The sequence below is a fragment of the Cyanistes caeruleus genome, chromosome 3, assembly GCF_971803275.1.
Source record: "Cyanistes caeruleus chromosome 3, bCyaCae1.hap1.1, whole genome shotgun sequence".
In the NCBI taxonomy this organism is placed as follows: domain Eukaryota; kingdom Metazoa; phylum Chordata; class Aves; order Passeriformes; family Paridae; genus Cyanistes; species Cyanistes caeruleus.
Window position 1 is genome coordinate 5,057,033 of NC_141703.1, and position 15,506 is coordinate 5,072,538.

Genomic DNA, 15,506 nt, shown 5'->3' on the forward strand with positions numbered 1-15,506 from the left:
CTAAAGTTGCTCTGAGTCTTTTTCTGCAAAACTTTATTGTGACAGCATTCAGGATTATCAGTCTTAGTTTTTTTCTGTGTGTGAAATTTACTGTGACTGCCAGTAGACACACACACTGATCATCATCCATCTGCTTCTTCCACCCAAAACAGGCTGAATGTGCAACAGTTTGCATCAAGTGCAGTTGCCAGTAACAAAAAGAAATGGTAAAAGGTGCTCTGTGAAGGTCCAGAGCTCAGAGCAGGTGACCACAAGAATGGGTTGGGTCCTTCTGCAGGGCTGGAGTGTGATGTGGCTTTTCAGGAGCCCAGAGCACGGCCACTCTCTTCAGGTCTGCAGTTCTTCTCTCTGGGGGAAAAAAAAATCATGAATGAATCTGTTGCAAATGCTGGTGTTGCCACCTGTTGAACTCTGAAAGGGTTTTCCCACTGCACTCAGGTCAGCAAGGGAACTGAGGGGCTGCTGGAGCCTGTCCTGCCAGCGGGATCACAGAAACATGGAGCAGCTTGGGTTGGAAGGGACCTTAAAGACCATCTCATTCCAACCCCCCTGCCATGGGCAGGGACACCTTCCACTATCCCAGGTTGCTCCAAGCCCTGTCCAGCCTGGCCTTGGACACTGCCAGGGATCCAGGGGCAGCCACAGCTTCTCTGGGTACCCTGTGCCAGGGCCTGCCCACCCTCACAGGGAAGAATTTATTCCTAACATCTAATTTAAATCTACTCTCTCTTGGTTTGAAGCCATTCCCCCTTGTCCTGTCACTCCAGGCCCTTGTCAATAGTCTCTCTCCATTTTTCCTGCAGGCTCCCTCAGGTACTGGAAGGTCACTCCAAAGCTTCTCTGCTCCAGTTTGATCTGGGCTATGCCCCAGTACAGCTCTGCCATTCCCTTGGCCCCACTTCCACAGGCACACTAGTTCTACTTCCTTTAGGTTTGCTTCAGTCCATTAAAAAGTGTCTATGTTTCCCTGCTGTACCTGAAAATCCTTTCTAAGGGGATAAACTGAGAAATTAATGATTACATCTGAAGGATGTCCCTCTGAAAAATTAAAGTATTTTAGCATTTGGCTTAACAAAGCTTTTGCTGTACATTTTTTCCCCCTTGACCACTTTATAATTATTTACTAATCATATTATAACATTAATATTAAATATTATAATATTATTTACTTTTATAATGGAGATCTGTGTTTTCATGTGATATGAGCTCTCCAACTGAAATGTTTGTGTATATACATATATATATATATATATATGCAAATAAATCACAATGATATATTCAGGGGAAAGAAAATTACAGGTCTTGAAGATTCAGAAATATCCTGTTTTCATGTTTTCTTTGAGTGACAGAGAGGCTTGTGATAGCACAAATCTTCATGTGCCATATAAGTTGTGAAAACAGTGTGTGTCATGCAGTATTCAGACGTGGGCTGAGCTGAAGTTGCACACATCACCTTATCTGGGACATTTGCTTGTCTGTGAATGTTTGATATTGGCACTTTGGTTTGAGGAGGAAGTCTCACATACTTCACAAATGAGATGGTGACAGGGGTGGTTTCAGCACGTGCCTGCATTGCTGGTGCTGGAATGGCATCGTTGCTGTCCATGCAATGTCATTCCAGCAAGCTGGGTGTTGGAACAGCAGCTCTGTCTGCGAGGGCAAGGCTGGAGCAGAATGGGGGCACGCTCTGGGGCTTAGGGTTGGCTTTGCCACAAAGACAGGAAATCACAATCAAAAGCCAATGCACTGTTCTCTACCTGTGCCTGCATGTCCAGAATCCTCCCAGGGCCCTGCAGAAAGGTTCACTTGCCTTGCACTTGTCCTGTCTAGTGCCACTTGCAGTGCCTTAGTGCACCTGGCACCACCTGAGCCTTCACAGGGCACCTGAGCCATGCTCATGGGGATGGATGCTGGATGCAACCCAGGGCGAGCTGCAGATCCTTGCCTTCTGCAGCAACACCTGTGAGCCAGGCAGGACAGGCTGAGATCTCTGAAATGGCTCTGGATGACGCTGCTTAGGCAATGGAGCCCAGCCTGGGAGTCCCACCTGCAGCACAGCACCTGTCTGTGCTCCACTGACTGAACCAGCACCTCTCTGGCAGCACAGGAGAGGTGCTGACAGCAGCAGAGCTGGTCTGCTGAGACTGGGCCACCCCTGGGTCAGGTGAAGGTGGCTGCAGTGTCCCCTCATTTCCCTTCTCTGCTCTCTCTCTTTCTAGCCAACACTGTGTTCTCCCTGCAATTTCTTTGGCCCACTCAGCTTCCACTCCCCAGGCTTCTCTGTAGCAGCCTCACGGCTTCAAATCAGCTCACAGAATCATAGAATGTTAAGGGTTGGAAGGCACCTCTAAAATCAGCTCATCCCAGCCTCTCCTGCCATGGGCAGGGACATTTCCCACTATCCCAGGCTTCTCCAGGCCTTATCCAACCTGGCCTTCAACACTGCCAGGGATCCAGGGGCATCCACAAACCTCCCTGTGCAACCTGTGCCAGGGCCTCACCACCCTCACAGTAAAGAATTCCTTCCTGTCTAACCTAAATTTCCCCTCTTTCAGTTTGTACCCATCACTCCTTGTCCTGTCACTACAGTTCCTGACAGAGCCCTTCTCCAGCTTCCCTGTAGCCTCCTCAGACTCTGGAAGGTTCTCTGAGGTCTCCACAGAACCTTCTCTTCTTCAGGCTGAACAGCCACAACTGTCCTATCATGTCCTTGTGGAGGTGCTCCAGTCCTCTCAGCAACTTTGTGTCATTTCTCTGGACTTCATCCAACAGTTCCACATCCTTCCCATATTGGGGGCACCAGAACTGAACACAGGACAGTCCCCTCTGATCTCTTTCCTTGACCCCCATCTCCTGACTCAGCCCTTCTGCACCTCCCTGCTCTGCCCGAGGGCCAGTCCCCATCCCCAAACTCCCCCTGCAACTCCACACAACACAGACAAATGTGGGCTACACCCCATGTGGCACAGGAGGAGCAAAGTGACAACCAGAGGTGGAGGAACAGGGCAAAGCCAGACCTCCATCTGCTCATGGATCCAGTCCAGGAAGGAAGTGGTTCTGCTGTAGACACCCGGCTTGTTCTTCTCTGCACAGCCCACTCCAAAGCTGGTGGTGCCCACCAGCTTCCAGATACTCATATCTTCACATGCCAAAGGCCCCCCACTGTCTCCCTGGGGGAAAAAGAATTAAAACAAATGTCAGTGTCCCAGAAAAGCATGGAAATGTCTATCTGGGGAGGAAGGGGGAGAGACATAGTCCAGTAATTCAAAATCTCTTGTTTCTGCTCTGTTCTGGGTCCTGGGAAAAGCACATTACAGCAGGACTTGGAGACTTTTGAGACATGTATGAGACACCAAGCTCACATCTCACCTCCTTCCCTGCCTGCTCCTGCCTGCTTTTCCAGCCCTTCCCAGACACTTTGCTACACAGATTCAACTCAATGCACCCTTATTTAAGTACTGAGAACTCCCCATTTCTTTTTTTGCTGGGGCAGTTTCCTGCCCCACGAGAATCAGAGCCAGCACAACTGGAAGAAAGGGAATTTGGAACAAGCCTGTCCCACTGGAGAGCAGGGCTCCTGTCACGTGGAGCTGTGTGCTGAGCACGCTGCCTCTGGGCAGGTCTCCCAGGAAAAGCTGGTGCCAAGTGCCCTTTTGGGGTGGCTGTGTGCAAAAAGGGGATGAAATGCAGATCCAGGCACCCACTTCCTTTGTGCTTTTTTTTGTCCCAGGTGTGACTGGAATGGAGCAAATCTGGAAACATGAAGTTCACAGACTCACAGAGAGGTTTGGGTAGGAAGGGACATTGAAGTCTGTGTAGGTCCAAGCCCCCTGCTTGGAACAGGGACACCTTCCAGCAGGAATTCCTCTCCAGCCCAATCTGGCTGCTTTTCACCACGGGCTTTCTGCACCTTGCAGGTCTCTGGAGCTGCTCACAGGGCAGGGAGGTGCAATTCAGTGCAGTGCAGAGGTCACAGCCAAGGCAGAGAAAGGATGGCACCCTGCTGCAGCACATGCAGCAAAATATGTCTTAAGCAAATCTGGCATCAGAAGTATCCAGATAAGGTCCAGAGAAGAAGTATAAAAAGGAAATTGTAGCGTGTGAATGCACGTGGTCAGTGATTGATAATCGTGATAAGCAGAATAAATGGCACAAACCCAAATGTTTGCCCAAGAAAAGCCTGGGAGTGCCTTGTGATAACTTATCACTCATATTTTTCCATTTCCAATGAGCACAGTTGCAGTTTGGAAACTTCCATACCTGGCAGGTGTCCACCCCTCCCTTTAGGAAACCAGCACAAAGCATTGAAGAAGTTATGATCCCACCATAGACATCCCTGTGATTGCAAATTGCATTGGAAATCAGAGGAACACCTGCATAATTCATGGTGTCAGATGTGTCACCTGTTAAAAAACAGAAAAAAACCAGAAAAAACCTTCCTGTCCTCGAAAATAATCTCCATTTATAAACAGAGGATGTTTTATATACAAAGAATTGGCAAGGAAGGATGAAAGAAATGTGGTTAAATGACAAGAAAAAAGTAAGGCAACTTGGTGTCTCATCACTTACAGAACACAGCAATTATCCACTCTGTAGAGATGTGGATTATCACAGTGTATAAAATAACAATAAAATAACAATAAAACATGGACTTTGTGCATTTCCACTTCAAAATAGACAATTAATTACACTAATGAACTAAAAAAACTTGTTGAACATTGTGTTCAAGACTAGTGCCAAAACTTGTTCTGAATTTATCGCCTGTTCTGTTAGTCAACAAATCATCTGCAAACATCTGATTTACTTTATAAATATTTATTTTATTTCATTCAGAGCCTGAACGGATCCTTTCCACAAAGGGAAGTATTTGCACACTGCCTATTGTCAATTTAAGGCTGGTTGTTTTTTTTTTTAATGTGGCAAACCTTGCTTTCATTTTCCCCCCACCTTTGGCTGTTATCTGTGGGTCAGGTAATGTTCTGTTCTTGTTCTCTGAACAACGGGAACACGTTCAGTGACATGAATGAAGAATGATAAAAAACAATTGCCTGATAATTCACCCATTTTCAGGTGAAGGTGGTTCAGTTTATATTATTGATTAGCATGACCCATGAGTCATGGTAAAAAAAAAAAAATCCCTTTTCTTTTTGATGTTTTATCCAATTTCTACATCACCCAACCTGCATTAAAATACACATATGCTTTCTCAGAAAAAAAGGAACATTTAATTCTTGCATTCATGCTGTGCTTCCTATTCTTGGAGTTCTAAAGGCCACAGCCTGTTTCACTTAGAACAACACTGGGGACATTTTATATGTGCAATTTTCAACTGTTTCAGAGAATACCCATCCATTCCTTGTGGTAAGAGTTTGCACAGCGCTTTTGCAGTTCAGTTTGTGCATAAAATTTAGTAATATGTCTTTCCTCCCCCTCCAGATAATCCAGAAAATTTAGTGTTAAACAGTGCTCCAACCAAATCTTGTATTTACTGTACATGAGTGCATGTAGCGAAATTATCAGCAGACAATTTAAAATACCTCCTTCCACAGTTGCTCCCCATCCTGATACCCAACACATTTTCCCTGCTGGGAAATGTTCACCAAAATTGGGCAGACAGATCGGTTCAGTGTGACCTATTGAAAAAAAAAAAAAAAAAAAGAAGAAAAAAAAAAAGAGGGAGAGAGAAGAGAATCAAAATTTAGCAGAAAAAGTTTATATGTCTCAGAAAAACTTGAAGATTTGGTTTGTAGTGAACTTGTGATGAACACCACCCACTCCTCACATAAATAGCCTGGCAGTTTTCTGCAGGTTTTTTGTCTTGTGGGCAACATTGAGGGTTTGAGACAACACTCCCAGCAGCCCAAATGAGTTTTGGGTAAGAAGAAGCACAAGGAGGTGTCAACAGGTCAATACATTGAAGAATGAGCAAACTAGAAATACAGCTGAAGGGAAGATCAGAGTCCCCAGGGCTGCTGGGGTGAGACAAGGAGCTGGGTGTGCACATCCCTGAGAGGGCAAAAAGATTCTTGGGAGGGTTCTTTGCCTCCCACCCATCAGCTCACAGAGTTTCGGTGCCTCTGTGCTCTGGGACATGGAATTTCATGCAATAAAACCAGTGCTTGATGCTTGCAGGGACAAATGGGTGCTGAGAAAAGGGAGGGAAAATAGAGAATATAACTGGGCAGCCCCCAGTGGTTCTGTTCCCCACAGTGCAGCGATCCCAGCTCAAAGCATCAGCCCCCAGCATGGAACACAGTGGGATCGTGCTCAGGTGCAGAGCCACTGCTGCTCCTTACAGCTTCCCAGAGCTATTCAAGGGCAGAAGAGAGACAAACAGAACGAAATCAAGCTTAATTTTCATTAATGGTGAAATTTTAAACCATTACAAGAGAGTTGATTTAGAAAGCAGCTGCCTAGATGTGTCAAAGAGCACCAGCTCCCCTTTGCAGTCAGCTCACAGAGATCAGGAGGTATTGGCAGGTGATCATTTCAATTCATACAATATTATTACATATTATTTCAACTCATTGTATCAGCTGCAGGTAGCATCCTATCAAGAAAATAAAAGTAATTTTCATTTAAATCATCATTATATTTGAATTTCCTTCTCTTTGAAATTCAAGCTTGATTTTCAGCTTTGGACACTTCTGGGTCCCCAAGTACTCACAGAAAGGACATGATAAAAATCTCTTTGACCTCCAAGCTGAATGAGGCAGGGTGTTTATTTTAGATAGGAAGAATATTTAGAAAGAATAAAGTTAATGTTTGCCTATTAATAAATGCCTGCAGTAAATCAATAGCAGAGTGGACTGGGAACATTTTGCAGCACGTTGCTGCTGTCCATGCCTGGAGAGGGAGTACAGAGGAGGTGCTCACACTGAGGCTGGGGGGTTCCTGCTGGTTTTGTGTGGACTGAGGGGTTTTAGCTGGGAATGTGAGAAAGTGAAAGCTCACAGAGATAAATTACCATTGAGAGCAAGGGGTGCTGCCAGTTTCATCAGTGCTATGTCATTCCCCATAGTCTTGGGTTTATAATTCCGATGGTAAATGATTTTTTCCACCGAATGTGGGTGAACCTGGGTGTCCTGATGAGTCACAAATCCGACCTGAACGCTCCAGGAGCTCGGCAAGTACAGGCTGGAACAAAGAGGTAGGAGAGAGTGTCAAACCTCCAGGAAAACCCTCAGATTTCACTAATTGTCCCCTGAGCTTGTGGACCACATAAATCTCTACAGGCAAATAACACCAGTCTGCTGTGCTGGCTTACCTCTCTATCAATCATGGCTATGCTTTGCATCTAATTTTAAAAATGTAAAAGGGGTGGCTAATCTTAGTAAGACACTGGGTCACTGGTATATTATCAATGCAATTATCTCTATCTTAGTACAAATATGTGAGAGTTTTTCATCAGCCCAGCTGTCTGTGCTCCTATGAGACCCCACAGCTGCTGCCTGGCACACCTGCACTCAGCCAGACCTCAGCAGTGCTTGTGGCAAGGCATTTTCAAGGAGAAGCTTCCCTTCTGCAAAGTGTTTCATGAGCTGGCACATCCTTCAGCCTCCAGCTCCTCTCCTTTTGGCCTCACTCCCCTGGGAACAGACTCCAGGAACGTGGGTTGTGTTGCCAGTTCCCATCCCCATCACCCTTCAAACTCACCACACTCCACCTTGGGGGGAACAAAGTCAAGGACAAAGGTTCTAAAATGCTGAATTCCTATTTTTTATGGCAACACAGGGCTCAAAATAGGAACTAGGAGTGGGGTTTGTCTGTCCCATCTCTTCTCTCTACTGGGTATAAAAGCATCCTACAAGAACTTACTCAGAAGAAGGCATCCTTGTTGTATGTGGCTAAGAGTGGTCAGACAAACCCCATTCTAGCTGTCTAAATATCTTTGGTGAAAGTGTTCTGGAGTTTGTAAGAGCAAGAAGTGCTCCTGCACTATTAGCATCAAATAAGACTGCAAAACCACACAGTTCATTATAAATATGTTTGCAATTACACAAAGAAGAAGAGCTTAAATAACTATTTAGCATCTATTTACAGCCTGAAGACCTCTTCAGCTGCATAAAAAGGATCACTGATTGATCTTGTCAACTTGAAAAGAATCCTGTAATTTATTTTGGAGCTCCAGTGGATCAGAGAAGCCAGATACAAATTCTGTACGTGCAATTTACAGAAACTGTAGGTTGGGATATCTAAAATCTAGCACTTAAATCTTGTTTTAAGATGTTTTCCCAGGGAGCTGTGAGTGGCCAGAACATTTGGAAACTGGGGCCCTGTGTTTGGATCACTTCTTAGGGAAGCTTTTATTCAATAAAGACTCATATAAAAAGAGAAAGGAACGGCCTAAATGTTATGATGCTTTTTGGGGACTACCTAAAAACAGAGGCCAGACAAAATTAAGGGAATAAAAAGTGGTTATATTTATTGATATATGGATATTTATTGGGCTTTCAGGTACATTTAGGGCAGATGAAGCCCTCCCAGGGGCTACACCCAAAACTGGACGATGGGTCATGGGTTTTCACACTTTTATAAGTTTGGTCCATTTTGGGGGTGAATCTTCCAATTCCAGCTGCAGGTAATGAAGTCATTTACCCCAAGTTTCCTGCCCCCCAGTTTTGTTTACATTTCTCAGGGCCTGAGGCAGTGAGGTTGATTCCCAGGCCTGGAGAGGAATTGTGTTGTCTGACCAAAACGGGAAAGCAGCAGCTGACAAAGAATATGGAATTTAAGAGTCATACACTAAAGAATTACAGGGTGACAAACACATGAAAAATAAAATGCTAAAACCCTAAGGCACCAGTCAAGGATGGGGCAGCGAGTCCTGAGGGTGGTTTGTCAGAGCAAGCAGAGTGTCCCCGAGCAGGGGGCTTTGTGCACTCACTCGTAGACGCAGTGGGCGGCCGTGAGGATCCAGCGCGGGGCGATGACGGAGCCCCCGCACAGGTGGTGGCCCTGGAACTGCAGGCTGACCTGCCAGGGCCACTGCCGGGGGGACGACGCGTTGCCCCCCACAATCCGCGGCCCGTAGCTGGCCCGGGTCCCACACGCTGCCAGGGAGAAAAGGTTACAGTCCAGAGAGGAAACACAGCCCTGGATTTTGGGTCACTTTCAGCCCCTCTTCTCCCAGCCTTGATGAGGGTGGGAGGTGTCTGCAGCTGGAGCATCCCCACCCCATCCCCATGGCCACATCCCAGATGTTTCTCCTCCTCCCTCCATCCCTGCAGGTCACTCATGCTCTGGGGATGTGGGGTCCATGTCTGTCCCATCCCTGCAGGTCACTCATGCTCTGGGGCTGTGGGGTCCATGTCTGTCCCATCCCTGCAGGTCACTCATGCTCTGGGGATGTGGGGTCCATGTCTCCCTCCATCCCTGCAGGTCACTCATGCTCTGGGGATGTGGGGTCCATGTCTGTCCCATCCCTGCAGGTCACTCATGCTCTGGGGCTGTGGGGTCCATGTCTGTCCCATCCCTGCAGGTCACTCATGCTCTGGGGATGTGGGGTCCATGTCTGTCCCATCCCTGCAGGTCACTCATGCTCTGGGGCTGTGGGGTCCATGTCTGTCCCATCCCTGCAGGTGCAGAGCTCAGCTGAGCTGTAAAACCCCCCTGCTCTGCCCTCCTTCATCCTCAGGGTCCCACAGAGGCAGGCTCAAGCATCTCCTCTCGCCTCGTGGTGATTTTGCTGTTGTGTTTTGACTTTCTGTATCCCAGTCTGAAAACTAGGTGGCATGGAGAGGTGTGGGATGAAAATTCAGTTAAGGCAGAATTTCCCTTTTTCCTGCCAAGGTGCCAAAAACTTGGAATTACAGTGTGAGTCCATGGACTCAACACACAGTCCTTAAATATACACTTCCTACTGGGATTCTCACTGAAATCCTCCTGCTATCTGATTCTCCCAATCTGCCCTCCCAGCCTATTTTCCCTTTCTGAAATTCTTTCCAATTTTACATAAAAAATACAGTTTTTCTTTGGTGTGATGAACTGATAGTATGATATGCCCTGAGTACACAGTTTCTCCCAACTCTTACCATGCAGTGGAAAAGGACAAATTAGAAAGAATTAAAAAAATTAAAATTATTAAATTACTAACATATTAAATCATTAATAAATATTAATATGATAATTTATATAATAAAATAAAATTAAATAAGTTATATAAGTATTAACTTAATATATAAATATTATTTTACATAGTAATATTAATATTGACAATATATTAACTAATATACTGTTTATATTACTTTACATAGTAATATTAATATTAATAATACATGGATTAATATAGTAATATGAATAATATGTAATATTTATGAATGATGGTGTTGATTATGTAATACATATTGATTTATATTTTATATTAATTTGATTTGTATTATAATTAAGACTAATATTAAAATATTAAATAATATATTAAAATAAGTTAAGTTTTAAAAATTAATAAATAAGAAAAAATTCTGCTTTTATTTTCACATTTTCTGATCCTTACCCAAACACTTCAAGATGATCACTTTACCAGAAGTGCACTCCTCCCTGAGATGAGAAGACAGTGAATCATTAGTCCAAATTCACAAACACTTTGAGGTTTTTTCAATATTGTATCATTTTCCTGTGCACACAAATCTAAATAACTCATATATTGAAAGAGGTAGAAAGGCATGAACTCTTCCAATCTAATCTTTAACTGAAATACTGAAGTCAGGAGCTTGGCCACCATCAGGAGGCTGCAGACCATATGCTGCCCTGCTGAAGAGAGGTTCACTCTTCCACAAGGGAAAGCTCATCAGCAGCTCTGAAATCTCCTCAGATTCACTGCTCCCCTCTCACTGGAAGGTAACTAAGAAAAACCAGCATTCATCAGGAGGAATAAATGGACCATAAAGGGTTCATAAAACCCACCGGGAAACGTGTGAGGATCTGCAAACTGAAACAAACTGCTTCATAATGGAAAAAGAAGTGCCTGGTGCTTATCCATTTGCAAAAATGGCATCATGGGACAAAGAGTCATTTCAAACAGCTCATTTGAAAGCCTTTGTTGATTTTAATGGGTCTTGAATCAGACTCTTATTCATATTCCAGCAGGACTGCTGCTGAACCTCAGTCTAGCATGTGTAACACCACCAAACACTTACAAAGTACTACATGCCTGAAAAAACAGCAACAATCCCAAACCACCAATAATTCCCCTTCCACTGAGGGAGAATTCTGAATCCTGAAGCAGCTGAGGCATACCTGAGGTTGGTGGCATTGTGCAGGGATGTCACTTGGTCAGCTGAGAACCAGTGGCTGAGGGATACGAAGTGTCTTTGGAACTGTTTTTCGACTGCAGCCACGGGCAGGTAACCTGAACTCACATAACTGCAAATAAACCATAAACACAGCTTCCCCAGACAGCACCACAGCAATCTGCTTAAATAATTCACCAGTTCTGCTAATGAAAACCACAATAATCGGATTCTGACATCTGATAAAAGTAATTCTATCCTCCCCCTATGCTCCTTACCACGTGGATGTATTTTTGACATAATCCTGTGTTGAAGCCACACATGCTGAGATGCATTTAACTGGCAGAGAAAGTAAATTTTAATTGTAATATTACAATGGAGCTTTTCACTGTAAGTGGTTGGACCATTTCCTGAGGCACTAACAAGCTCATTGTCTCCTTTTTCTAGAGTTATGTTTTGTGGCAGGGAGGATGAATAATTTTTAATATCTTTGTTTAAAAATTGAGATGTATTTTATCCTGAAGACAACAAGAATTTATTCAAAGAAGATTTATACGGCTAACTATGAAAGAAATCAGAATGATGTCATGGTAAGAAATAACAGAGCATCATGCTAAATCACGACTTCAAATCTTCCTCAGTTTTGTGGAAGTTTCTGAAAGAAATGGTGCTTTTTCAGGAATGGGATCAATCCATCAAGAACTGCCTTGCCATGTTCTTCTATAATTATGAGGTGGACCTTAAATCCTATCAGATGTCATGGCATGAATTGTGTATACAATTTACCTACAGGGGAAGTAAAAGAAGTGGAAAATGCTCATATGTTTTTAGTGCCTCTCTGACAGGCTACTAGAGTGACAAATAGGAATTGGGCACACAGGGAAGATTTAGCCAAGCCATTATATTTAGCCATCATGCAGGATTTATAGCAGTAAAAGGTATTTGCCATGTACAACTACTCAGAAGCATTTCCCACATCATCTCGAATATCAATCGTATCACTCACAAAGGTGGACTATTAAGCCATTTTTAAGGCACAAAGAAACACGAGGTTTCATTAGAAAGCCTCAAAACCTCAGAGTTTGTTCAAAATGCCAAATAAAGTTGCTGGTGCTTGGTGCCCATACCTTGAGAAGCCCAGGTGTTTGCAGGTGGTGTTCCCGTACTCTGCCCTCCAGTCGTCGGAGCAGACCGTTCGCCAGGACCCAAAGGTGAACACTTGCAGCACTGCCCTCTTCCCACTCAGCCTGACTTTGAGATTCAGGACAAGAAAAGCCTCAGTGAGCTGTGAAGATCAACATCAGGCACATGACAGTGCCAAGGCAAAACTGTGGTGTCTGTGTTTTCTGGCTCGCTGAGTTTTTACTGCTTGTCTTTATCGACACTTGGATTCTTTGACAGATTTTTTCTGTGCTTTGTTTTTTCCCCTCCCATTAAAGAAGGGAACTAAGGTACTGTGAGCTAGGACAGCTAGGGGAAAAAATCTTTTCTCATGGGAATGTCAGCTCTAATACAGGTGGTGGAGGCTGCCACTCTTGCTGATTGCAGTGAGCTGGAGCTGCAGGTGCTTTGCCCTGAGGAAACCCATGGTCAGGGTTAGGGATGGAAGGTGGGGAGCACCTCCTGTGTCAGAGGGGTGGATGCTCTTGTGCCCAGCTGTCCTGGACCTGGGAAAGGGCACATCAGTGTGGTGTTTCCAGGGAGAAGGGAGGCCATGCACGTGGTCGCTGCTGAACAGGGCTTTCCCACACGTGCCCACAATTCCAGTGTGTTGGAATTGCAAAGGAAGACAGGAAAAGCAGAAGTATTGCCACTGGCTCCATGGAGGCCTCAAGCCTCCCTGAGGAAAACTCCCCAAATGCTGGGGAGGGCAGGGTTAGCTGGGGCCAAAAGCCTGTGGTTCCTGTCATTCCTCCTACAGCACAGATGGAAAGCTGTGCTGCCTCAAGTACAGGAGCCAGGATTACAGAGGCACTGAGCTAAAACCCAGTTTTTCTGTTCTTTAATATTAAAGTCCTTTCCCTCCAATGGCTGTGAACACCGCAGTCATCTTCTATAGGACAGGACAGGGAAGTACCATTTAAAACATCCCTGTGATTCCCAAAACTACCACAGAGAGAAATTCAGAAATAAGTTATCCATTTCACACATGAAGCAGCAAACTCTGCAGTACTGAGTGCACAAAAGGCTGACTTCTCCCATTCCCACATCCTTTAAGATAACACCAGGCTTTTGCAATCTTCAAAACTGGCACAGCACAACAGTGTGAATATCACAGAGCTCTGCATTTACACACCACAAGGCAGTGGGGTTGTACCTTGGAGGCAGAGGACATGGGAGCAGACAAAAAGCATCTGGGCTTCTAATGGAGGAAATTATCAAAAATGGCAGTAACAATATTCAACAATCATCACATTCCTCTGAAAAGCAGTTTGATTTTTCATAAACTGTAAACCAGTACCTCAGAAAGATAATTACTCTGAAGTGGTAATTTAGATATTCCACTGGTCTCTGTCTTTCTTGTATCACCCAAAGTCTTTACAACAAGCGTTCCTTGGTAACTTGCCAATTCTACAGGAGGAGGTAGGAGGGATTTATAATCAAAATTAAATTACCACATCTGTACTCATCCTCCCCTTCTTTACAGTTGAAGACACCATTGCACCTGGCTGATTTCTGGATACACTTAAAGGATGATCGACAGCGAAACTTCCCAATGCAGTTGTACTGGACTAAAAGGAATGAAAGAACATAGGGCAATAAAACACACTGGGATTTTAATTTAACACTTCTGCATTCCATTATCTGCCCAGATTTCAGTCTTGCTAAGAAAAAGCCAGCTCCTGTACTCCAGGAACTTTTGAAATACCACCTGGAGGTTGCTCTATGGTGCTGCTAAAACTCATTTATTAGTAATGACTCGTGGGAGGAGTCAGCCTTGCTGTGTGTGCTGACTCCTTCCCAGCTCCCTCTAAATCCCAGTTTAAATTTCACTTGAGGGTGAGTTCCTGCCTGGTGCCTCAGACCCTGGCCAGGAAATTAGGGAGACCCTTGGAAAACACATCCAGTGCTCACTCTTCACAAGGGAATGCCTCAACAAGCTGATCCCTATTCCAGGTGTGGAGACACAGCAATATATTTGACCCCTGGACTGGAGCAGGTCACTTCCCAGCCACAACTAAACTCATTCTGCAATTTTTTTTTTCCTTTGTAGAAGTTGTTTTTGATAAGGGAAAGTTTTCTAGTTCTTTGAAAGCAAACTTAGAGAAGTGAATTACAAGACAGAAATATGCTGTGGCTACCCACAGGGGGTTTCTATACCCTCAGTTTCTAAACTCATCTCACTGCTCGAGGGGACCTGACAAAATTTTACTAGAGAAAGGTGTCCTGAAGCTGCAGGTTCCCCAGGGTTGCAAATATTACACCAGTCCTCTCATGAGTGCCAGACCTATTTTATCCCTACATGTAAATAAAATTTAAAGCCATCACATCAACAAGATTTTTTACTTCCACAAACAAGCCACAGTAGCAGTTTAATTCCATTCTCAGTAAAAGGCTCATGAAAAATTAAGCATTTGAATGGTTAAGTGAGAACCTAATGAATAACTAATGGTACTCACCACCCAGGCCAATGGCAACTGCTAGGATTACTGCAAAGAACAGACCACAGATAAATGGGAAGTATTTTAGGGAGGCAAGAGCATGGCACATTGAAGGTGGTTCAATATCACCTGGAAAACAGAGATAAAGCTTCCATGAGGTTAAACCAGCTAAGTTTGCAAATAAAAAGATTTATCTGACATTAAGCTAGTTATCATCAATAACTCCTGGATATACTCTATGAACTGACCTCACCTGAAGGGATTTGGGTTTGCTTTCTCAGAGAATGAGAAAATTCCAAGAGATTTGGGGCTGCTGCTGCTCTCGGATATACCTTGAGCATTTGCTTTGGGAGGATCTGAACTGTGTCCCTGCAGAGCACCTGTCCTCAATGCAGTCAACAATGGGAGCTCCAAATTTTCATTTTCATGGGCTAAATCTCACTCAGAGCTTTTCAAGAATATGAGCACCTCTGTGGGAATGGATCTGGCTGGGGACCCAAGCCAACTTTGCCCAGAAAAATACAGGCATTAAGTTCAAGCCTTGGGAAGCATACCTTGAGGTTGTGGCGAAAGAGAAACGGCTCATGGCAGTTCGTTATGTTAATCAAGTCACCCCATATAAGGTTATGTTTCTAGAATGTTCCCAGATCTCTCCCCTGATTGGTTGTAATTAGTC

The 15,506-nt window shown here is 44.4% G+C and overlaps 1 protein-coding gene across 8 annotated transcripts; it reads right to left on the minus strand.

Annotated features, from left to right (window-relative positions):
- Positions 1 to 18: 18 nt before the first annotated feature.
- On the minus strand, positions 19 to 15,475 carry TMPRSS3 (transmembrane serine protease 3). 8 transcript variants are annotated; one of them, XR_015284032.1, is made up of 12 exons: positions 15,385 to 15,463; positions 14,849 to 14,959; positions 13,844 to 13,960; positions 12,356 to 12,479; positions 11,236 to 11,361; positions 10,493 to 10,536; positions 8,888 to 9,053; positions 6,968 to 7,137; positions 5,538 to 5,633; positions 3,780 to 4,403; positions 3,018 to 3,170; positions 19 to 348 (listed from the first exon to the last, which is right to left on the minus strand). XR_015284032.1 is itself a non-coding variant. In XM_023924553.2 (12 exons), exons 2-12 carry the CDS (start codon positions 14,937 to 14,939, stop codon positions 328 to 330), a joined length of 1,251 nt encoding a protein of 416 aa, XP_023780321.1. In that variant the 5' UTR covers positions 14,940 to 14,959; positions 15,385 to 15,475; the 3' UTR covers positions 19 to 327. The 8 variants fall into 8 exon arrangements, 4 of the variants coding, with proteins under 4 accessions (XP_023780321.1, XP_023780303.1, XP_023780329.1 ...); XR_015284030.1 differs by having other exon boundaries at positions 15,084 to 15,424; XR_015284031.1 differs by having other exon boundaries at positions 14,849 to 14,878; positions 15,084 to 15,405.
- Positions 15,476 to 15,506: the final 31 nt, after the last annotated feature.